General features: G+C 43.8%; 1 protein-coding gene and 1 long non-coding RNA gene across 2 annotated transcripts; both read right to left on the bottom strand.

Moving 5' to 3' along the window:
• Nucleotides 1–64: 64 nt before the first annotated feature.
• LOC118272420 (alanine aminotransferase 1-like) lies at nucleotides 65–18,835 on the bottom strand. The gene is made up of 9 exons (XM_035588927.2): nucleotides 18,626–18,835; nucleotides 8,934–9,023; nucleotides 8,320–8,414; nucleotides 4,039–4,229; nucleotides 3,330–3,532; nucleotides 2,410–2,739; nucleotides 2,192–2,335; nucleotides 1,954–2,068; nucleotides 65–559 (listed from the first exon to the last, which is right to left on the bottom strand). Exons 1-9 carry the CDS (start codon nucleotides 18,743–18,745, stop codon nucleotides 411–413), a joined length of 1,437 nt encoding a protein of 478 aa, XP_035444820.2. The 5' UTR covers nucleotides 18,746–18,835; the 3' UTR covers nucleotides 65–410.
• Nucleotides 65–23,172, bottom strand: LOC126913091 (uncharacterized). Its single transcript, XR_007707671.1, has 2 exons — nucleotides 20,832–23,172; nucleotides 65–365 (listed from the first exon to the last, which is right to left on the bottom strand). It is a non-coding gene; the product is annotated as an uncharacterized LOC126913091 (long non-coding RNA).
• Nucleotides 23,173–27,623: the final 4,451 nt, after the last annotated feature.

The raw sequence follows: 27,623 nt of genomic DNA, 5'->3' as shown, positions 1-27,623 counted from the left end.
CTGCTAACCTTATCACATTATTGTAATTTTGTAAATTGTGCAGGAATTATGAATAGAAAAACCATTTTACAACAAATTTTATTAATTACTTTAAAATACTTGGTAAGTACATATAATATAAATAGGTAAACTGTAACATCGATAAAACAATATCTACTTAATTTACACAGCACGTAGTACAGGTGGCGCAGCCCTGTGTACACACACACACACACACACACACACACACACACACGGGTGTGTGTGATGTAGTGGGTCACTGAAGTACTGGTGCCAACATTGGCCTGCATGTCACACCTGCGGCCGGTCCGTGTGGATGGTCAGCATTACCACGCCACTCAGACAGATCGACAGCTCTTCATTTCCTTATACGTATGTTCGACAAAGATCTATATAGCACGAGTAGGGTACTACGAGTAGAGGTCGAGGAAGTTGCGGTGGAACCGTCTGATGCTGTCCATCATGTGCTGGAACTCCTGCCGCGGGTGCAGGATGGTGGTGCGGAAGTGGAACGTGCCCGGCAGCTGACCGAACCCGGTACCCGGCACCACGCACACTCCTGCCGACAACACAGAACATTCCCCATTAACTCTAGAAGATATAATAGGTGGGTAGGCTGAGCTTGATGATGTCAGCAGTGGACCTTCACTGGGAGATGATGAAAATGATTAGAAATTAATACGAAATAGCTTTCTTCCATTAGACAAATCAGAGGACAACCCATTGAACGTCGTCTTCCATAAATATCATACGCGTCGTAGCCTTGTACTGCAAGGCTTAAACTACAAATGAAATGAAAAAAGTTTATCTATGCCACACGAGAAGACGGAAGTACCTATATCTGCAGGAGTGAGGAGGAGGTCACGGCTGGGGTGGCGCGTCGCGCGTGTATGTCGGTAGCAGTAACCGTGTAGTTGGCGAGAGTTCGCAGTTACATCAAGCAGCACGAGTGGCGCGAAGTGGTCGCGAGTTACAGCACGTTGGCGCGGCATGTCGCGCTAATTGCCCGGCGGCCGCCATTGCCTACTGCGGCCGCTGTGCCAGTCCCGCGGGAGCCGACTGTAGCGACTACTACCACTACTAAGTACTACGCGCTACTGTGTCTCGCTGCTTCGCTACTGAATGTTCCGAGTCCTTTTAGCATAGTGTCTACGGGAGACATGATCAATTACCAACCGTTCAGCGTCACGCAAAGCATACTTTCAAATCTTGTTCAGTTGTTCTCGGGGCTTTGGATCAAAATGAAAGTTTTACACTTGGAGAAACTCCAATCTGCTTTGGAGTTGCAAACCCGATCCCGGCCTTTTGGTAAATCTATACTATCTATACTAATATTATAAAGCTGAAGAGTTTGTTTGTTTGATTGTTTGTTTGTTTATTTGAACGCGCTAATCTCCGGAACTACTGGTCCGATTTGAATAATTCTTTTTGTGTTGGATAGTGCATTTATCGAGGAAGGCTATAGGCTATAAACCATCACGCTATGACCAATAAGAGCCAAGCAGAGCGGGTGAAACCGCGCGGAAGTAGCTAGTATTTAATAAACAATAAAGCATCAGTAGACAATGCGGATTGTACAAATCCAGTTGAGCGTAATATTTGTTATAAATATTGGTCGGGTAATACAAAAAGTATGTACAAAGTAAATAGCCCAGCCGGGGTGTCGCGGGAAGTGTCGCGACACTGGCGCGCGCTGCCTTCCCTGCGCGGCCCGAGTTATACTGTCGCAGTATTGTGCTGACTCCGCGGACATTCTGCCCAGCACAGCTACATTTAATGTCCGAAGATTTATTATTTTCTTTCTCTTTGATTTCCCGAAGCTTTCCTTAAATATAATTTCCTCCTCCATCCTTTGTAATAACAATTTGCGACAATCAGATACTGCGCAGTAGCACACACGTCTAGAACATACAAATATGTAAATACGTAATATCTGAATGAAAAATGTTTCACCTGTTTCCTCCAAGAGTCGGAGACAGTAGAACTCGTCAGGACTCATGTTGAGCTCCTTGGCCGCCGCCTGCGCCGCCTCGGGTATGGTGACGCGGGGGTACGCAAACATCGAGCCCTGGAACACCACACCTTATGTAACATTACTCCGTGCTACTACACACAACAAGCAATAGAGAGCTTGCAGCAACCTACAGTTGCATCACACTAACAGTTATACATAAACTAAAGTTTCACTAACATCGATGGGGTTACAGAAATATCCAGGAATAGAGTTGAAGGTCTCATAGGCGGTCTCTGTTCTCTCGGCGAGCACGCGCTGTATATCTCCGAGTTCCTGCGCGAACAGCGGGTACGAAGGCTCGCCGGCCGCAGGCGGCTTCATCTGGAACCGAGGACATTGGTATATTAGATGCTGCGGGTGCAGGCACTGTAGGTGGCAGTGCAGGGTGTACCGACCACGCAGTCCAGGATGCACTGGCCCAGCACGGACGGGCACTGCATGACGGCGCGCGCGGTGCTGAAGGCGGCGGCCACGCGCGGCTGCAGGCGCAGCAGCTCCACGTACCCGGCGCGCAGCCCGCACTCCGCCGCCCAGCCCTTGGAGCACGTCAGGAAGCTGGCCAGCTCCATGCCGGAGTACGGCGCGCCCATCTCGTGCATCACCTTCTTAAACGAGTAAAACGGCTTGCAGACGATGTTTTCCTGGTACACCTCGTCGGCCAGCAGGAACAAGTTGTGTGTGAACGCGAACTTGATGATCTCCTCCATGTTCTGCCGAGTCAGCACCTGCACAAACAAACGTTCAATGATCATATTACGTACACGTAAACACCTCTCACAGGCAGACTGCACACTGTGTGCATGTGTGCGTGTCGTCGCTACCGGCGCTGATGTAATTAATCACGAGTGTGAGTATTTGTCGCTCGTCGTGTTTTCATTCCCGTATTTATTGTCGCAATCATCTGGCTTTAGAATAGTTTCCAATATTTGCAACGGCGGCGGTCCATCAAATTGCTCACGAGCGCCCTGAATGCCGGCTGATTAATACACGCGCGTCGCCACAAACAGCTCGCTCGATATATTCTACCAAATGTATACGTGTGCCACGTTGGACAGTTTCGGGCTATTATTGACTTTTAACACATTTTTAAAAGTTTGTTACAATACTACACTTGGTATCCACACACAACGCAAGTTGTGGACGCGTTTACAAACATAAATACATTCACATCACACCGAGACCCACAACAGGAGTTGTAGATTCACAAATATTGCTGCTTGCGGGGCTCGTAACCGCAACTCGTCATAACCGTGCAAAAAGCATTGACGTTCGGAGTTGTTAGCATGAGCGACACTGAGTGCTGGTGGCCGCTCACCTGTCCGGTGGGGTTCCCCGGGTTGATGACGACGAGCGCGCGCACGTGGCTGTGCTCGCTGGCCGCGCTCCAGCAGCGCTGCAGCTCCGAGGTCTGCAGCGCCCAGTCGTTGTCCTCGTCCAGGAAGTAGTCGGCGCGCCGCAGCCCCAGCTCCGACAGCGTGCCCGAGAACAGCGGGTACTGCGGCACCGGGATCATCACCGCTGCAACAGAACCACGTTACTCTACTGTCGCCCACTCGGCTGCTACTAGTGCCGAGGAGACAAAACTTTCAAACTCGACATTAATCGAATAATGTCATTTGGGACACCAATTCTAGAGCTTACAATAAAGATCACTTCATTTCAATCCACAATGTTTACAAGCCGCGCAGTGTGGGCCACGTACATACGGAGGTAATTAGGTAATTTAGCTAAGTTAGCTGAACGTTCGTAGTGGCTCGGCCGCTCGGCCGCTCGGCCGCTTCTGCTAAGTGTCACATTATGCTCAACTTTAATGTATTCATTTATTTGAATAAACTTCATTCACATACAGTATAAATGAACAACGTGAGCAAATCTGGCCTTTAGGAAAAAATTTACTGTCACTCGTGTTTAACACCTGCTCCACCACCTTAATGACTACGAACAGACCAAAGAAGACACAACAACAAACCGACTATTGTACATAAATGAAAAGAGGAAAATGAATGCTAAGAAGTATGTGAGACCTGGTGGTTTCCCGCCGACTGGCTCCACGAACATGGTGAGGACGGACTTGATGACGTCAGAGGCGCCGGAGCCGAGGAAGATGTCGTCGGCGCTGGCGGGCACGTGGTCGCGCGCCGCGATGTAGTGCGCCGCGCGCGCGCGCACCGCGTGCAGCCCCGCCGACGGCGAGTACGCGCCCACCGAGCTGCTCCTGCACAACACGACACACCGCCGCCGTCACATCGCTGCTGGCCGCGCTGACAGCCAACTAGTAGCACACACGTCTAGTCTTCGTCTTCAATACTTGGTAGTAATCTTTCTCGTGGCACCTACATAGTCTGCGTGTATAGCGCGTGTAAGCAGTATGTGAACATGTGTAGTGGCACGCGTGGGCACGAGGCAGGGTACGCCGACAACACAGATTAAGAGAATTAAAAACGAATCAGAACGTGCCGCCCGGCGCGGCGCCACGCTCCATCCATTTCACATAATCCTACGAGAAACAATATCATTTCGCTTCCGATAGCTGCGTCTGTTATTTGAGCATTAATATCAATTGGATTTGAAACGCTAATGCGACCCGCTGCCATAAACGTCCGACCGAATCAATCTATATCCAATCCGGATGTCAATCAATCAATCATTGGAATGATTCGGAATCAATCAGTGCGGATATTATGTAGTGCGTGGTGTAGTGCCGGCTGGGCTCCACACGCGGTGGTAATCACGCGTTGGGTAATTAGGAAGTCATTAGCGAAGGTGTTTGTCATTGGCATTAAGCAGCGCACACCCAGGGGCTGTGTGCGACTGAACATTTGTTCCCACCTCCACCAGATCCCTGGATACAGTGGGTTTGTGTGACGTGTCACAAGTACCTCGCTATGGTGAGTGGTATGTGCACAGAGAGGCATGAGGATAGTGTTATAGTGTGTGACTAGTTATGAAAAAAAAATTAAATTAAAATTTAAAAAAACCCCTGACACAAAAACTTAATTTCGCTTTAAAAAGTAAAAAATAATAAAAGAAACTTAAACTTAAAGTACCTAAGAATATACTAATAATTCTAAAAAAACGGGACCGCTCCTAACGATTATATCTACGATTTGTTCATAAGTATCACATGCTTGGTGTTAACATTAAAGTAAATTGATGTTTAAGTACTTAACTATAACGCAGAAAATAGAAATCCCACCCAAAACATAAATGTGAAAGGCTGCCAAGTTCGATAGTATTGGAATGCTTCGCCTATAAAAGAAGTGAGATCTAAATAAGTACCAAGTTCCATACACAGACCTCAGTTAAAAATGATATAACAAGTTGGCAAGTTTTCACACACTTTGTTATAAACCTACTAAACGCAATGAGTCAAGTATATAATTTTCTATTAAAACTTGCCAAGTTATATCATTTTTAACTGAGGATATAGATAATTTTTTTGTTTTAGTTCCTTAGGGGTATGAATTTACACCTTCATTATTTTTAAAACCGACTCACACTTGGCCATTTTCAGATTTTTTCCTTTACCTTGACCTAAAGACCTAGCTGTGCCCGCGACTTCGTCCGCGTGGAATAGTTATTTTAGGCATTATATTTATTTTTGCAAACAACTTTCTCAGCTTCATAAATTATAGCTGTTACCCACGGTTAATTTGTGCATTGAAAATTCGTGATAGCACTGGATTATGATTATAAGGAACAATCCACACTCATTTCTATACTATATGTGTTTCCACTGTTTTCCGGAAACCTGCGCCTATAGGTTGGGTAACCGCCACCCCGGTTTGTGTTTCAGAAATAAAATTCCTAGGGTACTTTTTAGATGGGCTCGCTACATACGCGTTATAGCAGTGATAAGTCCCCTCTTTGAAGAGTGGCTTGAGAGGCGTCACGGCGTCCTCACCTACCGCCTGACGCAGGTACTTACCGGACACGGAAGTTTCGGTTGGTACCTGTTTCGAATTCGGCGGGAGGAAACACCCGGGCGTTTCGTCTGGGTGTCGTCATTGCGAGGACCGCCCGGAAGATATGGTGGAGCATACAGTGGCGGTGTGCATTGCATGTGCTGAGCATCGCCATGTCCTTAGGGATGTGAATGGCGACGGTAACCTCTCACGTCCGGCTCTAGTTCAGGCCAAGGTGCGGAGCGAGGGGGAAAGGGACGCCGTCTCCCCTTCTGCGAAGCAGTCATCCTAGCTAAGGAGGAGGCGGAGCGCGTGAGGGAACGATCCTCATCACGCCCCAGCCGCCGCAGAAGACACTCCGGGCGTCGAGGATCGCGTGACGATCCCCGGCCACCGTAAGCGCGGGTCTGCGGACGGCGAGTAAGAGTAGCTCGTCGCCCGATCAAAACCAGACCCGTGCGTACCGTGCGTCGCGTTCTGTGCGCGCCTCAAAGAGCCAGGCCACTACAGATGGGACCCAATAGGGTTGATGCCCGATCCGGTGCTGCAGACAACGTAAAAGATTACCGGGGCCCCGGCTCAAATCAGAACGGGGTGATTTTTACACTCCTTCTCGCTTCACCCAAGGCAGGAGTAGCCAACGGATGATTTTCCCCCCTCAAAAAAAAAAAAAGAGTACTTTCTAGAACAAATGTTTTCTTTCATACATGGTGACGCAAGGTTATGAAATCCTTAAGGACCATATTTTTATACCCTATCATATTTTTATGACAATAAATTGAAGAATTGGATTTTTTTGTTTGTCAAATGTTTCAGCCGATATTATTGCACTATACGTAGAATCTGGTTGTACTTTGTTAGACAGCCACAATAAAATGTGGGCGTGTGGTAAACCGCTTTTTTGCCATTCTACGCTGTAAACAAACGCTTTCGATGGTCAATGATCAAAAAATGTTTTACTTCGTTAGTAAGACTATAATTTTTTTGAGTATAGTTACACCAGGCTCCGCGTCGTTCGCAAACAATGCCTCTCCTCCTGGCAGCGTCGTGTTTCGCACATCATGCGGCGCGGGTGAATTTTATATCGGAGTTATTTTAAAATTGTAATATCTTCTAAGATGTTTATTGAAGTTTAGTGATGTCAAAGACAATTTTGTTCACAATTAAATACTCTTAATGAACAACACATTTATTTCGATAAAGATTAATATTTTTTCGTTAATACAACTCTTAACAAATAATGCATTAATTTCGACCCAGTTTGATTACCATAAAAACGATTCTAGTAAGTTAATCCTAAAAGATAGACATATACTGTCGCGGACTTTTTTTTAGATCATTTTAAGAGGAATAATTCTTTCATACATATAATTTTCGTATCTTGAACCATTTTCGCAGCGCACGCAACGGAAGCCCTCAAGAATTAATAATTTCCCCCGTTTTGTCCACATTTTCCTTTATTTCTTCGCTCCTAATAGTTATAGCGTGATGTTTTATAGCCTATAACCTTCCTCGATAAATGGACTATCCAACACAAAAAGAATTATTCAAATCGGACCAGTAGTTCCGGAGATTAGCGCGTTCAAACAAACAAACAAACAATCAAACAATCAAACAAACTCTAAGGTTTTGTGTCGGGAGTTTTTTAAATTTTTAATTTAATTTTTTATTAGTACATACTTTTTATAGGTAGGTTAGGTTAAGTTAGGCTTAGTATATTACATATACTTACTATAATTTCGATTCTTGTTAAGGTAAATATTACATTCGAGGTCAAGCTCGTTCGCTTTTTTTTTTACTTTTACTAACTTAATTACTAGTTTTTGTTTCTATAAGTAGGCTAAAGATTACATAGGTGCAGGTATTTTTGTTAATAATAAAAAGTTAAATAAAAAATTTAATATTTTTGTATTTTATTACTTAATTTTTTTTTTTTTTTTTTTTTTAATATTATATAATTTTTGTTAGTATGAAAAAATAATATCTTTCAATGTTTTCTTTCAGTGCGGTGTCATTTGAGACCCCATCCCAGTATATTTGCAGACCTTCAGTTAATCTCCCCAATTTCACCGCCCATAACTTTAAAACGGCTCAACCGATTTTCATCAAACATGTCTAAGAACACTCGCACATAAGTCCCCTTTCATACGAAAAAAAATAAATTGAAATCACTGCATCCGTTCGGGAGTTATGATGCCACAGACAGACAGACAGACAGACAGACAGACAGACAGACAGACAGACAGACAGACAGACAGACAGACAGACAGACAGACAGACAGACAGACACGTCAAACTTATAACACCCCTCTTTTTGCGTCGGGGGTTAACAAGCCTTCGGAGCTGGCCACTGCCTCGAGTAGTGCAGCGCTGGAGTCGGTGTGATGTGGTGGTACTCACGTGCAGCCGGCCAGGATCTCGCGCGCTCTCTGCTTCACGTCGGCGGGCACGTCCGCCGAGTCGGCCAGCGCCGGACACGCCGCTAGTGCCACCACCTGCACATATATCATACGAATTCAAGATTGACATTTTCTAAATCGAAATACGCAATAATAAGTACTTTAAAGGGAATCGAACATAAGACTTGCTCAGAAGCGACTGCTCGACTACCTCAGCAGTCAGGACGTGGGAGATACACACCGATAATGGCAGCTGACTCGGCAATACATACAGAATACAGATACAGCAGCCCTATTCTGTATGCTAATAGCTACAATGATTAAGTCGAAGTTCCGATCCCTTCGTATTTCAATACGGATCTCTTCCCTTTTCGTTTCACTTTCGGAAGGCGATCAGGTCGTAAGTACTCGCTCAACATGCATGTATTCCGCCCACTGGAGGTACGACGCACTCATTACTCAATATGTCGCGTCGGCCCTTCACTACTGCTCGATGGTAGTGTCGGTGACGCAATGAGGGCTGCCCACGTGGGCTGTGGGCGGCGCATGTGGGACTGACCCTTTGCTTGCATGTGGACCGGACGTGTCGACACTCGACGCCGACGCTGCACTCACCTGCCTGATGAAGGTGATGGGCTTTTGTCCGAGGGCGTGGCAGTCCCCGATGTTGGCGCGAACTACTCGCTCGAACGGCTTCGGGACTCCCTGTCGACAACATCATGCTTCAATATAACGACAGTAGCTACACAAACGTAGAATAAAGTGTTTAATAATAAGGTACGTCGTTTGGAAACGTGGTACACACCGTCGCTGGCACGATTCCTCTCGTAACCGCCGCGGCGGAGAGGTTTTAAATCCAATCTGATAGAAGGGATGGCAGCCGTAAGTTCGTTTGATAGGTTCAGTGGAAAAACACGTAGAATATAAATTAGAGAGGAGATCAGTCCCTTGTTCAAGTCCCGCGGGGGTCGTGACAGACAAGTCACGGATTATTCCGATGGGAGTCGATTTAATATGGCGGCCATTACTCTCCGGGCCACCGAGCGTTACGTACCGCGCCACGATCTCTTCCACATCGAGCGGACCCTGGCTGTTAGACATGTCTAGTGACTTCAAGGAATTAATATACCGTTTATAACAAAAGTTAAAGGAAAATGTTAATAAAAATGGAAACAACATAGGCATTACAAAAATATTCTGTTTATGTGGAAACTAGAAAAAAACCCGCGTGTGAAGCTTTACAAGAATTCATGCATATGCAATTAAATTGATTTTATAATTGTTTATACCACACTACCAGAGAGTAAATTATATGTTGGAAGTATAAAATATACGAATACATGGATAGTGAACTAACCACATGACATTTTATACATTACTATAGTTTTGTTAGAGCGATTGAAGACATTAGATCTCTACACATGATTGTAAGTATGTAATGTGTTACACAATACAGCGCAGGGACTGCTAGACATGGACTCCAATAAAGCTGTGCTGGCCGCACGCACAGCACGATACAACGCAGGCACAGATACACCGGGTCCAATGCGGCTGTGGCATGCACTGACATATGCAGTTATTTATATTTAGTTATGATTACTAATGGAATGTAATAATAAACCTACAGCTTAAAATTATTATTATAATGGGAATAATTTAATCTTAATAAGGAAAACAATAAAGATAATAAAATGTTGTGATAATAAATAGTTCAAGGCACGAGATAAACCCGTGTGTATTCACACGCACACACACATACACACGTTAGCTGCATCACAGATTAGCGTTATTGTTGCGCCCCAGTCGAGAACAAAACAATTAATTCCTGAATCTTACAAACGTTACTTTAATTCACATAAAAGTAAACGCATTACACAAACTCCAAGTTGTAAAGCAACTTGTACCGCGGACTTCATTAAAATATAGCTGCCTTCTAAAATCCCCCGGTCTTTCTTGAGCAATTCATTACGAGTGCTCAGCGAGCAAATCCACAGTAAACGAGACTATTCATTCCATTAGATCAATAAACATGGCGGCGGGGCACCTCCGCCATGTCACTGTTGGCACTGCCAACCTACAATAAACTACAATAACTTCAACAAATCAGTCTGGTCATCTGATCGCCGACCTAGTCCGGACAACAGCATCGCTCGACACTCCGACACTCTTTAATGAAACAGTACAGTTGTTGGAGTCGACCCGCAACGTCGACTACAAGGCATATTTGTTAAGAATGTCATCTTGTTTTGGAAGAGGACTCCTGGCCACGGGGAGTGGGGGTGGTGTTCCGTCGCTCCGCGGACCCGTGCCGCACGCGCGCACAGTGACGTGGTGCGATAGTGAAGTGCTACTTACGTAGGTGTTTTACTAACATCAACTGTATATTGTAATATTTATACTAGTCTATAAGGTATACATCTATGGGCCATAGTTGCCTGATAATAAAAAAATAAAAATAATCACTAAAAAGTTATTCGTTCCAAAGGAAACAGATCGCTGCGACAATCTGCCGACTGCTGGCGGCAAGGCGAAGGACGTCAACAATACGTGGAGTATTGGACAGGTGCCCACTGGCGCCCGGCGCCGGGCTCGGCACTAGGAGACTCCGTCGAGCTATCTGATGCAGACAGACACGCGAGGTGTCGCAGCGCGGAAGGTACCGTAATAACCAGGGAACACTAGGAGCAGCCATCTTAATGCAACTGAAAAAGATAAACGCTTGACTAGACATGTTTATAATTTTATGTTTACTAGTTAAAACATATAATTATCTACATTACTAGCTAAATACTGATCTGAACCCGTTGTAGGTACTTACTACACTACAAGTTAGTTCTTCAGTTTGTTTCCGTTTTAAGCTTTCAGCACAATTTCAGTTTAAAATGAAATGTAATGTGATAATTCCAATATGTGCAACGTGCATGTTGTTCCAGGGCGCGCGGTGGAGAGTTCGATATAACAATAATCGCGCGGCGGCCTGTCCCGGCGTGCACACCAAAAACCGCATTACGTAGCTGCCACTAGCAGGCTGACGGCCCTCCCTCCGCTCCCCTGCACCCTCACCCTCATCCCTCCCTGGCGCGGTCCAGGTTTTGTGAAAACAGATTCGATAATGGAAGCACGGTACAGGAGCAAGTACTCGCTACTCAGCAACAACAGTTATTGTGAGTCGTTGGATTTATGCACGAAATGATGCGTAGACAATACTAGACATACAGTGAAGGTACATTCCGATGGTGCACAGTGCGGCACAGAGAAGGCACTCTTACTTTCCGCATTACCGTCGCACAGACTGAGTAAGCTCAACAAGTGTACCTCGCCTCGTCGCGTCGTCGCGTCGTCGCCGCGTCGCCGCCGCGTCGTGTCGCGGTCGTGACGGAAGTAATTACTGTTAGTGAATTGATTACTGGCTCGAGCTCGCGCTGCACTGAGAACGTCAAAGTGTTTCTCCTGAAACTCAAAGCTACGAGTCTCGTTACTCAGTTCCGAGCACTTCCTGTGTCGCAGCACACACTGCCACGCTGCGCACCTTTTGCTTTATTTCTATTTCGGGCTTTACAAGTGTAAACCTGCGACACTTATTTAAGGAAAGAAGTTATTTATTCAAGACGTATTCTTTTTTAAAAGGCCGGAAACGCACCTGTACCCGCTTTGGTTCATGGACAGCGGTGCTCGTTGCTCTCCTACCATCAGGTGTTCCTTCCGCTCGTTTACCTCCTATCCCATAGATATGTATCTGAATTAGCACCTCCATTGAAGTGGGTGTATTTAATAGTTGGAGGCGGTCGTGGCCGCGCGACGCATGGCGGTAAACAGTTCGTAACTGAGTTATATGAGGGTGTAGTGATGACGTCACCGTGTAGCCCCAGCCCCACGCGTGGAGCTGCTCTCGAAATCACTTCATATGTTTTATGGCTACTGTAAGTGTTATTTGTTCGCAATAACCGTTCCGGAGGTACTTGTCAACATCCGAAGATTGCGAAGTATACCTCCCCACTGGAGTCACGAGCGCAGTCGTAACTCTCGGCGTACGATATATTTGCGCTCGCTAGCTCAGCTGTGCGTCTGTTCGGTTAATCATTATAATAAATCGTCCACGCTCCCAGGTACAAACATCAGATATATCGTGACTCCCAAACTACGTGTGGGTAGTTGACTACAGTTAGGTGGTTGTCATGTACCAAGCCCAAGCTCAGTAAACGTACCCCGACCAATACTTGACGTACATCGGACAGCTGTTACTGCGGCCATGTTTGTCAATAAATACTTTCGGTTACAATACGGTGATGTAATTGTTAATACGGTTTTATAACCTGGCTCTGTTTGTTTGGGTCGAGAGTAACTTGGAATTTTACCCCGTTTTAACGTTAAGTCCGCACTACCATACAATATCTATTATAATCTATAATTTTCCGCAAATACCTTCATGATGGATATCCAACGAAAAGTATGATTGGTAGTATACAGCTCATTAAAATTGTTTAACATAAAACATATTTTAATCATCGTCATCATCATCAGCCGAGAGACGTCCACTGCTGAACAATTAAAACATATTTTGATATGTAATAATTGTTTTGATTTGTGATGCAATCAGAGTAGTGTAATCGACGCTACCCCTAAGATGACCTCCGCGACCAAATAATTTCGTATCTAGCAAACATCGTGACCGCAGCATTCCAATAACATTATGTTGTTCCTTATCAACTGTACGAATCTCCGGGTTAACGATAGCAATGTTATGTTGTTACTTTTGACTACATACAAATGAATATAACGGGTGTCCCAATAAGAACGCAAGATTTAAATTTGGCGGCATTCGAAGTATCATTGTTTGACATTTGAACACGTATTATTTTTTGTTAGTATTTTTTTTTTTTTTTTTTTTTGAGGGTGGAAAATCATCCAATGACTTCTCCCGCCTTGGGCGAGGCGAGAGGGAGTGTCAGACTCTTACTGACTAAAAACCACCCCGTTCCTACTCCTGCCCGTCGAGCCGGAGCCCCGGTAAACCCGCTAGGTAGTCCGCAGCTCCGGATTAGGCATCAGCCCTACTGGGCCCCATCTGTGGTGGTCTGATGGCTCTTTGAGGCGCGCGCAGAACGCGACGCGCCGCACGCACGGGTCTGGTTCTGGTCGGGCGGCGAGCTACCCTTGCTCACCGTCCGCAGACCCGCACTTACGGTGGCCGGAGATCGTCGCGCGATCCCCGACGCCCGGAGTGTCTCTCGCGACGGCTGGGGCGTGAGGAGGTTCGTTCTCTCACGCGCCCCGCCTCCTCCTTAGCTAGCATGACTGCTTCGCAGAAGGAGGAGACGGCATCCCAGTCCCCCTCGCTCCGCACCATGGCTTGTATCAGTGCCGGACGCGAGAGGGCGCCGTCGCCGACCACATCCCTGAGGACACGGCGGTGCTCAGCCCACGCAGGGCAGACCGCAAGCGTATGTTCCACCGTGTCCTCCGGGCGGTCTTCGCAGTGATGACACCCGGGCGTTTCCTCCCGCCCAATCAGAAACAGGAACCTACCGAAGCTTCCATTTCCGGTAAGCACCTGCGTCAGGCGGTAGGTGAGGACGCCGTGGCGCCTCTCTAGCCACTCCTCAAAGAGGGGACTTACCGCTGCAATGACAGCGAGCCCAGCCCTTGGTTGCAAGAGTCGCTGCTGCCATTCCGCCATGAGATCGCGCCGGAGCTCATCCCGCCACGCATTAATCTGGCGCGGCAGTGGAGTTTCGCCCCGGCGACGCGCGTCGGCGCGCAAACTTAAGACGCGCGCGAGCACCTTCGCCTCCAAATCCCACGGCGGGAGTCCGGCAAGGAGGTTGGCCGCCTCTCCGGAGATCGTGCGATATCCGCGGATCACTCGAATGGCCATGACCCTCTGGGACGTGAGCAGCGCCCGGGCTGGCCGCCGCATCAGGTTCGGCGCCCACACAGGGGCTCCGTAGAGGGCCATGGATCGCACGATCCCCGCGTACAACCTCCGGCAGGAGGCATTTGGCCCCCGAGGTTAGGCAGGAGCCGCTTAAGCGCAGCATTTTTTGTTAGTATAAGGTACGAGGTTAGTAAAAATGGAGCGCTACACGATTAAAAATGAGCAGGTCAAGCGCAAACAGTCAATCATGGTGTTCGGTATAATGTAAAATGATAACCAGTCTTTTCGTACCTCGAATTGAAGAAATGGATTTGGAAGGCATGTGGTTTCCACAAGATGGCTTCACATGTCATACAACCAGAGAAACAATTGAATTGCTGCATCAGTCATGTCCCGGTCGTGTTATTTCACGTTTTGGAGACCAGAATTTGCCGCCTAGATCATGTGATTTATCACCATTAGACTTTTTTATTTGGGGTTTCTTAAAGTCGATGGTTTATGCTAATAAGCCGTCGACGACTCAAGCCTTAAAAAGGAAATTGGACGCTGTAGTAATGAAATACCGCAGCATTTATGCAAAACGGTCATTGAAAATTTCATTGAAAGATCGCGTATGTTTCAGCAAACCAGCGGCAGCCATCTGCCCGATGTATTGTACCATAGATAACCTCATCCTCTCTACTTTACGATATTATAAAGCTTTCACGGTTTTTTTTAAATATCTGCGTTTTATTTCAAATTTAAATCTTGCGTTCTTGTTGGGACACCCTTTACTTACATACACCAAAATCATATTTTTTTCAATTTTTGTCTGTCTGTCTCTGAAATGGCTGGACTGATTTTGACGGGTCTTCTATTGGCAGGTAGCTGATGTACTAAGGAGTAACATAGGCTACCTATATTCTTAAAAAAAAAATCTGTCGGAAGTCAATATTGTACGCGGCCGTAGTCGCGGGCAACAGCTAGTTATAACCATATAGCAACACGGGTCACGGACATGGGACATGCAATGCACTGATTGGTACGTGTGGTCGGCCCCACCAGCAGCACCGGCAGCACCGTGTACTGAACTTATACCATGACGTAACTTTAGACGCGGTCCATGACAATAATCATGCAGCCCGACGCTGGCAAGTACAGCGCGGGGCGGGCGAGGCTGCAGGCTCGGCCTCTCCGCTCACGTGGGTAACAAGTAACAAACAGTGCGATAAATCTCCCCTTATTGGCGAGCACATGCGAGACAGCCCTGTACGAAAATATGTTTTTATTGCGGACCGCCGCGCGCCGCCCCTGACGACCAACAATGGAGCAAAAAATAATCCTACATCCACATCCACCCTGAACACAACACCCGCGTGTGGGGCGAGCAGAAGGTTCACTCGGCACGTGTCCTCTAGGAGCTCGCAGCTTCACGACTCGGGTACATGACGGACGGTGTAATCTTCCAAAACCCAGAGCTGGCTGAGTGGCGGCAGTGAATGTAGTTACCTGTGTGTCTTCTCGCTACTCTTCAATCCGCAGTAACTACGGAAATAATAATTTTGAAGCGTCCGTGAACCTTCTCAGCTGTGTTACCGCGTGCGGTCACCCCTTCCGTGTTTTTCGCGGTATCATATTACATCCCAGGATTCGCAATGTTGCCAGTCGCGTTAATTTTGTTATTTTTCAGCTCAAATTGCCTGTTCACTAGTGTTTCACGGTGTTGCCTTGTAATCTGTGTTGTTCGCTCAGAAAAAACAGAGTTTTGCTGAAATAAACTAATCAATGTTTTGCAAAGGACGCTTTGTTTTTATAATTTTCTAACCCACCGTGGGCAAGCTGTACTGGTGAGTATACTACACACCTAGTATAACCAGCAGCCGACACACTACACACAATAGAACACATTACTAGCTGAGCGATATCTAGATTGAAGTGTGAAATGTGTTTGTTTATCACGGCGCCGCGTAAAATTAACTGTCGCAATGGTATAGTTGAGTGAACGCACTCACGATGTCGATGCGGACGACACACGGACACTGCAATCACTACATGCACTGCTACATGCGTCCCTGCTGCATGCTCCCGCTGAGCAGTGTGCAATAATGTGCATAGCCACGTAGCGAAGGGTAGCATTTGCTACGGGCTACGGGCTCCGGGCCCGCGGTAAAGAGGGTCCCGCGTTATCCATTCTTCTAACACATAAACCTTACGGCACTACTGCGGCAATTATGAACTGATTTTCAAAATTCTTTATTGTTTGCTGTAAGTCTCCTTTTGTGACCATTAAGTTAATAATGTTGAATGAGTTAATGGCACCGACTTAACCTATCAGTACTTATAATCGTTATTTTTGCTGTAGTTTATACTTTTCGTTTGTTTATAGTGTTGGTTTTTGAAGTAGATTTTTTTATTCTAGCTTACAGCGTGCCTGAGAGTACATGGTTGGGAATGATCTGCACGCCTCGCTGTTTAGTTTAATCCGTACTGCAGAGAAGTTGTAAAAGATCGATGCTACGGGCTCCGCGCTACATTACAGCGTACATTACTAATGTAATTGGACGCGCTATCACAATGTTGACAACGTTGAGCTCGGAGCCTGTGAGTAACACAGCACTACTTCGATGTCTACAGCTGGAAGGCAGGAGCTGAAGGAGACATTGAAAGTGCGTGCAAATGTTAAGGACTAGGAGCGCGTTCAAATTAAACCCCAGTAAAACACACCGTGCCCTCCATCATACACAGGAGTTCACTGGAACGAGACCATGCACAGTCTTCATGGATCGCCGAAATTAATTCTCAATGAGGCATAAATGTCAGTGTGTGGCATATGTTCGCGTCCCCCATGCGTACTGTGTGTAAATAAATGATCGCGGTACGGTCACTACTGGCAGCCGCCGCCGCCCGCCGGCCGCCGCCGTGTAATTGGCCATGTTTGACAAAAGCTGCACATTACATAATCATACAAATCATCATCAGCCAGTTACTGACCTGACTGACGGACTGACAAACTGATTGACACGGAAAGAATAGCATATATACAGCATTAACAATCACGCTTGCTCGAGGCGGGTTGTTGCAATGTTTTCCATCACTGTATATCAGCGAGGAAAGACTTGCAAAAGTCACCTTGCAAGGGTAAGGTATCGAACCCGGCCGCTCGGTATTGAAAAGCGGCCAGTGTACTCTCCGGGCCAATCAGCCTTCTATTTATCTTGAGGTACGTCACAACTACACAGTTTGCGTGATTACGCTTATCTAATTTTAAATGAATAACGAAATAATATGTTATTTTTAGAACCCTGTAACGTGACCCACCTGCTGACAACTACCCAATGGAAGTATTTATTGCTAGACAAAACTAAGTAAGTTTAATTGTTATTTATATTACAAAAATCCAATCGAAGCAAATAATAGTTAAGTAGATCGGCAGCGAGGCGTACACGCGCGGGATCAGTAATGCTTATTTAGACGGGATCCAATAAGGAATAAACCTATATCACTGGTGGGCAACGTGGGCATGGAGGCTCGAGGGCCGCGACCCGAGCGCCAGATTAACCCGTAGTAACCCGTACCTGACGTTTTTATGACGGTCCCAGCGATCACACGCTATATTTTTTGTAAATCGCCCACTACGCGACCTTTACAAAAGAAACTGTTTAACTTAGGAAAGCCATTCCGATGTATTATTGAAGCGAGCTCGTGAATGCTGATGGAAACTATCGACCTTCAATCGTTCAGCAGCCGCCGCGCCGCGGGTGCAATAACCGACGAACTTGGATCCAGACTGAATGTTACCAATATCTAGACCATTCACTGAGTAGCTGCTAGGTACGTTAGGTTACCTAACTGCTAACAGTGCATATATTTTCATTCGCCCCAGAAACCCACAACGTGAATTCAACACTTAAGTACTCAAGTACTAGGAATGTGTACTTCAATTATGGAGTCATTATAATCAGGCACTTATTACAGCACAATGACGAGGACGGAACAATAGTAACTAATTACACGAATAGTTCGCTCGTTTACATTTTCATCTTGATTTTGTGCTAATGTTTGTGTTGCTATAACACATACTTCAGTGCAGTACCCACACCTTACCTAATTTATTATTATGTCCCAAAGCCCTAATAAAGGCTACGTGTGTATACCTACATAGATTCATCTCCTGACACAATGAAATGCAAGACAAATAAAATTGTACTACGTTTACATTTCATTTCTTATTTCTAAATTCCACCAACATTTTCTCACAATCTACCAGTTTCATTAACCGTAAGGAATCAATTTCACAGTTTTCCTTCGAATTTGAGACGTTAACAGCCAAACGGAGATGGTTCGAATGAAATCCTTTGAAAGTTCGGCGATAAACTTGAATGTAGGGACAACCCTTTGTTGGGGTGAAAGTGAAAACACTGCATGTAATTATAGTTGGAGACGTCGCGCCTACCTTGGCCAGCTCCCGCTCGATCTGCAGCGCGCGCTGCAGGATGGGCCCCCGCACCGCATACTCGATGTTCAGCAAGTTCTGGTTGATGTTGTCGGCCGTCAGGCTGTTGTCCAGCTTCATCTCGAGTCGGCAGTCGGCAGGCGGCGGCGATAACTTGGACGCAAGCGCAGTGCACGCAGCGACGCAGTGTACTGAGCATGCGCGGGCATTGGCGTTATTTAAACGTACCCCCGCGCCTGATCGCTCGCTGCTGGAGGCTCGGTCACGTGCTCGGGTGGCTGATGTGACAGATCAAATTCATATCTTGCAATATTACACAAATATTTAATAATCCGTTAATTATTACGCATACCATTATTTAATTGAAAACACTGCGTATAAAAAATACTGAAAAACGAAAAACAATCAAAAAGTAAAAACTGAATAGCACAGATATTTATTATTACTACTGATAGGTTACAAGTCGGTGCCACAAGGACTAAACAAAATTATTATTATATAAACCTCTATAAAGGTTTTAATTAATGATTTCGTTTTTATTTTTTCTTTTTGTTATAAGGCTACATAGACCCGGTTTGTCACTTATAATAGACAAAGGTGTAAAGTTGTAATTTGTATTGGTACAAGGTAGTTACTGCCAACCGTTGAGGAGTTCCCTCGACTGTCTGTCGGCTCCATCATCAGGTCAACTCCAAACCCTGGTTATCAAACTCTAGTATTTAAAAATCTTTATTGAAAAACATAATAGACGCATTACTCGAACCGTACAATTTTCAAAAGTTTCCTTAGGATTCCATCTTCAGATCCTGACTTGGTGAAAATGGGACGTTCTCGGGAGTAAACCCTCTAGAACAAAAAAGGAATTTAAAAAATCGGTTCACATAAAAGGCAAACAAAAAAGTAAAAAAATCAACATCCGACATAGTACCACTTCCTTTTTTTGAAGTCGATAAATTAAAAAGGTATTAAATGCAAATAGGCTTATTTAGCCTATTTGTTTATAGTAGGAACTTATTAAAGAACTATTTGTTGTCCTAAAGCAGTAATTAAATAAAAGATGTAACTATAGCACTGAACACCTGAAACTGTTGAACCTGCACTCGACAGTAACAGACAACAGTGAGTACAGCTAACGGATGTAAATACAGCAAGGCTTGTTTATTTTAGCTATTTCCACAGCATAATGTCTTACGGCATTTTGCTGTGGGGTCGGGCCGCGGATGTAGAATCAATTTTTATTTTGCAAAAGCGAGCTATTCGAGCAATATATAACTTGCCCCGTCGTGAATCTTTGAGAGAACTTTTTAAAACTATAAATATTCTTACAGTGCCTTCTCAATTCATTTACGAAAATATTATGTACGTAAGAAAAAATCAACAATTGTTTGAAAAAAGAAGCGACAGACACAATTTTAATACGAGAGGTAAAAATAAGTTGGCTATACCGCAATTCCGATTGTCCAAAGTGCAGAAATCCTTCATGGGTTTTTGTGTTAAATGTTATAATAAACTACCAACTACCACACTGAATCTGAACGAGAAAAAATTTAAATCTTGTATAAAGCGTGAACTGTGTAAACAGGCATATTATAAACTGTCAGATTATATTGAGGATAAAAATGCGTGGCAGCATGTTGGTCCGGCTCCACTGGACACTCGCTCACACTAGACAATGCTCTAATACGATCACTAGTTACACGTTAACTTAAAGTATTAATTTATTCCAATGCAGTCTAGGGATCCTGTGGCATCAAGCAGATATTTTTTTATGTGAAAGATTAAATTATATATTATTATTATTTGTATAGAAGCATTATTTCAAAATTGTAAGTGTACATATGTGGGCACTATGTTTGAAATAACCCGCTATTTTATTTTCTTTACAAATTGGTTTTATTGTCCCGTTAGTTTTGACGTATTGTAGTTACATTGTTCCTACATATATATACAATAGATAAATAGTGTATCAGAGAAATTGTAAAAAACTTCTTTTTTAAAAGAGTAACGATGGAGTTTCTTGCTCGTTCTTCTCCATTCGAAGCTACACTTTGGAACGAGCGCCTAGCTTCACTGACAGACAGACTGACGGACAATTCAATTTGACGTTTCAAAAGTGCCTTATTTAGGATTAATTGAAATAAATGCTTTGACTTTGACTTTGACTTTGAGTAAACACTCCTAGTAAGTAAATGTGTCTAAATATGACCTTATAAGGTAACCTAACCAAATAAGGCCTACCTTATTTTTATTACCGCCTAGCTCGTAGGTTTAAAATGACAATGGGCTGATAATTTCAAAATCTTATATATATTTATTAAACTTTGTAATAATGGAATCAAAATGGCTTTAGAAACAAAAATTACAATTTTGTAAACACAAATAACTAAAGTGTCACTTTGGCCTTATTGGGAACCCTATGTCTTAATAAGGCCTCAATAAAAACTAGTAAGTATTCAACTTCTTAATTATAATAAAACGTTGTCAATGCTTATAATAAATGTAATGAGATCTTATTAATTAATTTTGGTCATTATACATCAGGCTAAACGAGTTTCTCATCATGTAATACCCAAGTAACATCTTTGAAGTCATCGGTACCCCAGCATCAGTCAAACGAATGAGAATAACTTCTTGTTCTGTAGCCAATTCAGCGACCGACCTAGCTTTCGTGTAGTCGAACCACTCTTTAGATGGTGCGTACTTCTTTGGAAGTTATATCTGGCTGCAGCAGCCTACCGGGTAAAACAGGGTGCATAAAATTCGAAGGTTGAATTACTATGAAGAATTTCCCGATATCCATTCACCCCTTTTCTGTATCTATTCACCCCGTTTACCCCTTTCTACCATTTCAATAGCGTTTTCCATCTTTTGCAAAATCCATTGGCTTTCTTTTTGACAGAAGCTGGTGATCCGTTTTCTATGAAATTACTGAAAAACAGCTATGCCGTAATAAAGCCTACACGTTTTTTTTGTAGGCTTTATTAGGGCATGGCACATAGGTAAACAAAACAACGATTATATAAAATACACCGATATTATAGCTATTTCACTTATGTGAGGAGATGGCTAAAGGTATAATTGTTATACAGACAAAACACGGCACGTCGTATACTGATAAATATAAAAATACTAACAGTTTACGCTACTCGAATTTTATAAAAACTAAAGTGCGCTCCACGTCGTGATTGTTTTCGACTGTAGGTTCCAACATAATCGCGGCACGGGTTGCTTGCTGTGCTCAAATTAGTTAAGTAATGTGCATGCACACTTCTAAAAACTTTGGCGACCATTTGAAATCGGGAAGAGGGAAATTTTCAAAATAGGCTTTATTGGGGCATAGGCCTTATTTGGTTAGGTTACTATATTAGCGACCCACACGGTTACTTTAAAAATGAGTTACATATTTTTGTTGGACAATTAAAATAATTAAGTTTGGGTGTTTATATAACTGCAGAATGAAATAATTTCCCAACGACATGGACCCGTCAGGTGAAAGACCCGTCCCCACCATTTTACACGGTTGTGAGAGACAGAAACTGCTGGAAGCTGATCATCCGCTCCAAATGCAATCCTGATGCTGACCACGATCCTCAGACATGAGGGAACGACCAGAGAGAGAGAGAGAGAGGGACGCGCCCGAAGCGGACGCAAGTTGCATAGCGTCGCGTCTCCAGCCACGTAACTAACGTAATTAAGTACACGTTAAAGGAAAGTAACTTCCTAACGATGAATTTGTCTTCTTGCTATCTCATTACAACTGTACCGTTTTCTAAACTAACTCGTAATCTAACACTTTTATTGCTTTTTCTGTTAGAAAATCATGTTTTAATTTGAGACGGTAATAGAATCCAAACAAAACCTGCTTCAAATAACGACCCACGGCGTTGTTAGAATTTTCAGACCATTTAGTATTTTACAATAATTATCTATTATAAACTGGGTTCAATTCTTAAAATTATTTTACCTACTTCGTTAGATCTATTGAAGACAAAACTATTTCTTAAAGTTTTTGTGTAAAACTAAATTCAACATTAGATAATTTGATTGGTCGGTATTACAATATTGTAACTTCATACTCGGCTCTAATACCGACTCACAACTGTGATGATATTTTTGGAAATATATAAATAGTACACAAAAGCAAAATGTTTATTTTTGAATTTGACATTATTAATGGTAACTGTAATCTCTTGACATGGTTTATATTGTGTTAGGTATCTTGAAAGGTATTATTAACGTTCTACGTAACGTACTGATGTAATTTTATCGCATAAATGTTATAATTTTGAGACCAGTATTCGACTATCATTTTTAATTGAATAGTAGTTCGATTTTAACAATGTTATTTACCATTACTTTCCATTGCTTGTATTATTAGTTTTTAAGCTCTAATTCACACACAATGTAAATTGTTTTTGGAATTTAGAGATTTTATCACAGGACGTAATTAATAAATAATCTATCTACAGGTACTTGTAATAAAACTTGAAGTGTAAATTCTGTGCATTGAATATATTATAAACAATTGTAAGAGGTGTAACTAGATGGACACGGAATTTAAAATTGTGATTTAAAAAAAAATGTTTAACCTCGTAGCGGTCGTAAAAGAAGCCAAAAATCGATAATAGAATCTTGCCGCATTCTATGGGCGGTAATAGAATCAACTTATCTTTTGGATTATAGAATAACTAGCTGATGCCGCAGCTTCGCTCGTGTGGATTACGGACTTTGTGTCTTCATTTGCTAAAATTAAAGTAGCTTAAGTTACTCCTACTAAGGAGTACTGACATCAGCTACCTGCCATAACGTTAAAATTGAAGGCTGATGACACGCAGACAGACAAAAATTAAAAAAATGTTATATTCATTTGCACGCAGTAAAAAGCAGTGGCTATATCAATAATACAAACAGACACTCCAATTCTATTTATTAGTCAAGTAATGTGTTATCGAATATTGATTCATGTACTCAATGAGTGAATGCCAAAGAATACTTCTTTGATATTAATTATAAAATATAATACCTTTCATCATATACCAGCTTCTATCTATTTTTTTAAAGTAAATCCTAAGACAGCTACAACTGGCGGTACTAGGGGCGTTTACCTTATCCAGTTGCAGTTTGTTATTAATGCAGGACAATTCTTGATTTATAAACATAACAAAATGGAATGAACTAATCAAACACAGGATATATTTGCTTACCTCAGGGTTCACGAATTGTTGTCCCCGGGCTGTCTCTGATGTGTGTCAATGTGTTTGTAAACACTTAATTCACAAGAGAAAATCTTAACCTAATTAGAGGTAAAATTTACCAAAACGATAGCGCCCACGTAGGTACAGGTGCACTCTATACCTAGGCCCGGTGCACTAGATGCTAGGGGCCGAGGGCCCGAGAGTGGATTAAACGTAGAAGTACTGCTGAAATTCGGTCTGTAGTTGTTAATTTTACTCTACAATCCTTTATATTAGAATTGCTACAAGATCAACTATACAGTTCAAAACGATCAAGTAGACCACAAATGAAACAGACACCTATTTATTTGACACCATACTAATGATTTGTGTTATAAGGCAGGTCTCTTTCATTAGTGTAACTCCACATTTGCAGTACGATAGTGTGTCCAGTGCCGGCGTTAAGAGGGGGCGTGATGGGCCGATGGCCCAGGGCGACAAATTCTGGGGGCGTCAAAAACATTAAAAAGTACTACTAACACTTGATATTGCTTCCCTCAAGTAAACGCCACAATATTTTCGCCCGGGGTGTCAGTGGCCCCTACGCCGGCACTGAGTGTGTCGTGTGTCGTGTTTGGCTGCAATACTCTGTTTAGAAACCGATAATATACCTAAACCTAGTCCAATATACATGCACAGTGCGCGCACAACATAGTCTAACACATATATACATAGTACCTATAGCAAGAGTGGAGCTGGGACCACGGACGTACATATATGAGCTCACTTTTACAAACGTTCCAGACAAATGATTGCATTTTTCTAGCTCATTGTAGCAGCGAGCCGCCATCACTCCCGCCGGGCGCGACCTGCTCGCCCACTTTGTCAGAATAAGTTCCCACAAGTACTATGATAACTTCGCAAGCTAATGTCACCGCCATTCTCGCGGGCCGGCTATCAAGGACAAGGCAATCCATAGCTAATGTAGATATTAGATAATAGATACAATTAAAACATTTATTTGTGTGTGCACACCTTAATAAGCCGGGCTCCCTCGTTATCAGCGCGCGAGGTAATTCCCTCGTTATCGTTTGCTTAATTCTGCAAGAAACAATACATCTCAGCTCGAGCCGATAGACTGATGCTGTCGGCCGGTACTCCCTCGTTCCATACTTACATAGTACCTACTTGATACCCAGATAAAGAGGTTAAGCACCTACAAAGTATTTAATTGGTTATTCATCATTTTGGTTATTAGAAAAAACAGCAGATACCGCATGTCAATCATTACTGAAGCTATCAGTTGACCTAATGAATTAAGAAACAGAACACGTCTACATTACATGCATCACGGGGGGATTCACAGTTTGGCAGTGTTTTCCCTGTAGCTGACTGTAGTTGTACACAAGGAAGTGATTCTGTATATTGATGTATGTCAGCAATATTTACACGCTCTTACTGCTACGATCCTAAACAGGCAAACTGTAGATACGAGAATGTAGTTTAAGAACATGCTCGTAACAGGAAAACAGCCGGTAGATACCGGCTGCGGCTAGGTGATAACCTAGCTTAATATAGCCTTAGGTATAATTTATTTAGACATAGATAAAAAATATATCTAGGAAAATGTGAGCAAGTATACAATACCTACTCATTTCTACGGTTCTGTACCCAAAGAGTAACATCGAGACTCAAACATGCAAATACCTACACAGGTATAACAGATTTACCAAAGACAATAACATACATGTTTAGACCATTGTCACACAACAAGTGGGATATCTCACCGATATAGGAGCCTTTTGTGCGTGAGCTTGCTTTTTACATAATGTCTGTCCTTCAGATAGGCCACAAATGTCATACAATGCGGCACACAGGTGATGTGATGCAGGTACATGTGGGCATATGAATCATACTATTCCTGGGAGGCTTATTACGAGTTTGCTTTACGTTTAAAGTAAGAAATCGTAACGACAGCGCGTTCGACGCTCTGATTGGTTGGTTTATTCGAGGCGGCCAATCAGAGCGCCCAACGCGTTCTCGTTTCGATCTCGTGTCGGGTCCCGGAGGTGTCGAGTTTGTTCAGTGATCCGGATCCGGTGCGCGACCGCTGCGTGCTCGACCCGAGGCCGCGGCCCTCTCTCCACTCGGCACTCGGCGAGAGTCCGGGGGATCACAGCCTATCGCCGCATCGAGAGCCTCTTGTGCCCGCTGATAATATTACAACACTTGGTGACATTCAATACTAATTGGAAGAAACGAGATCATATTTTAATAAGTATAACCTACCTATACTTATTAATAATCATATTGTAGGTATAACCCTCTCTGCTAGAACAACATCGTTTTAATCCTATCTATTTTATTGATTTAACTTCAGTTATGTGTAATGTAGTAAGTGGAGTTACACTCTGTCAATACACGTGCACTTCCTCCAGTGTCCACCTTACGATGGGCACCTGGTACTCGTTCATTCTACTCAGTGGAGGCACCTCCAACTTGTTTTTGAGGGGGGAAAATCATTCTATGACTCCTCCTCCCGGGGCGAGGCGAGAGGGAGTGTCAGGCTCTTACTGACTAAAAACCACCCCGTTCCTACTCCTGCTTGTCGAGCCGGAGCCCCGGTAAACCCGTTAGGTAGTCCGAAGCTCCGGATCAGGCATCAGCCCTACTGGGCCCCATCTGTGGTGGTCTGATGGCTCTTTGAGGCATTCGCACGGGTGTCTCTAGCGACGGCTGGGGCGTCCCCGAGGAGGTTCGTTCCTCGCGACGGCTCACGGCGCCCCGCCTCCTCCTTAGCTAGCATGACTGCTTCGCAGAAGGAGGAGACGGCATCCCAGTGCCCCTCGCTCCGCACCATGGTCTGAACCAATGCCGGACGCGAGAGATCGCCGTCGCCGACCACATCCCTGAAGACACGGCAGTGCTCAGCCCATGCAGGACACACCGCCACCGTATGTTCCACCGTGCTTTCCTATCTTATCTCACGAAGACGTAGTCCACTTAGTAAACAATACTCTTATCTGACCAGTAGCCCATTCAGTATAGACAGCCCTACTGAGCTAGGGGTGCCCACCTATTTCATATGTTGTAAGTATCTCTTATAATACATACAGATAAGATCTAATCTATTCTGCTTATTCATAGACTGGTATCGTAGTTCTTTGTAGTTCCTCACTATACTCACGAGACAGAGCTATTTACCTTGAAAGGTTACCGGGGCTCCGGCTCAAAGCAGAAGATGGAACTCCTTCCTGCCTCACCTAAGGCGGGAGAAGACATTGGACGATTTTCCCCCATCAAAAGAATATTAAAAAAATAAAAAGTAACTACGTTGTACGTGTGTTATTATATTTTTTATTACAGCGTGAACAATATCGATAAGTACCTAGGTACCTATAAATACTTAAACGAACTAGTTGTAAGTAGTGGTGTTTATTATATATTCGTGAGTCATGAACATTTTACTGCCCTTATCAATCAGGAGAAAACATTTTTTTTTTGTTTACCTACGCAAGTAAACAATTTTATGATTGTCGTATGTAAGTACTAATATTTTTGGTTTAATGTTTTTTGTGTGTAAATTCTTTAATTTCATTTTCTACCTACAACTGTAAATATTTCAATGATTCTTGGAAGGTAACTGCAGTCGTTCAATAAACGAATGGTCGACTCACTCGGAAGTGGGTGAACAAATAACTGAACCTATTGGCACGAGCACGGAGTACCTACATCAAAACAATACGAGAACAGACCCTGGCCAAAAGTCCCTGCTAGCGCCCTCTACACATCTCGAGCATCTCGGTCCGAATTACTGCCTTGTT

Source organism: Spodoptera frugiperda, chromosome 4 (assembly GCF_023101765.2).
Source record: "Spodoptera frugiperda isolate SF20-4 chromosome 4, AGI-APGP_CSIRO_Sfru_2.0, whole genome shotgun sequence".
NCBI lineage: Eukaryota > Metazoa > Arthropoda > Insecta > Lepidoptera > Noctuidae > Spodoptera > Spodoptera frugiperda.
This window is presented reverse-complemented; position numbering and strand designations above follow the sequence as displayed.

Coding starts and splice junctions, on each gene's coding strand:
- LOC118272420 (XM_035588927.2), bottom strand. CDS start 18,745: ATGAAGCTGGACAACAGCCTGACGGCCGACAACATCAACCAGAACTTG. Junction 4,230..8,319: donor GAGATCCTGGCCGGCTGCAC/GTGAGTACCACC, acceptor CGTGTTGTGCAG/GAGCAGCTCGGTGGGCGCGT. Junction 560..1,953: donor CCGACTCTTGGAGGAAACAG/GTGAAACATTTT, acceptor TGTTGTCGGCAG/GAGTGTGCGTGGTGCCGGGT.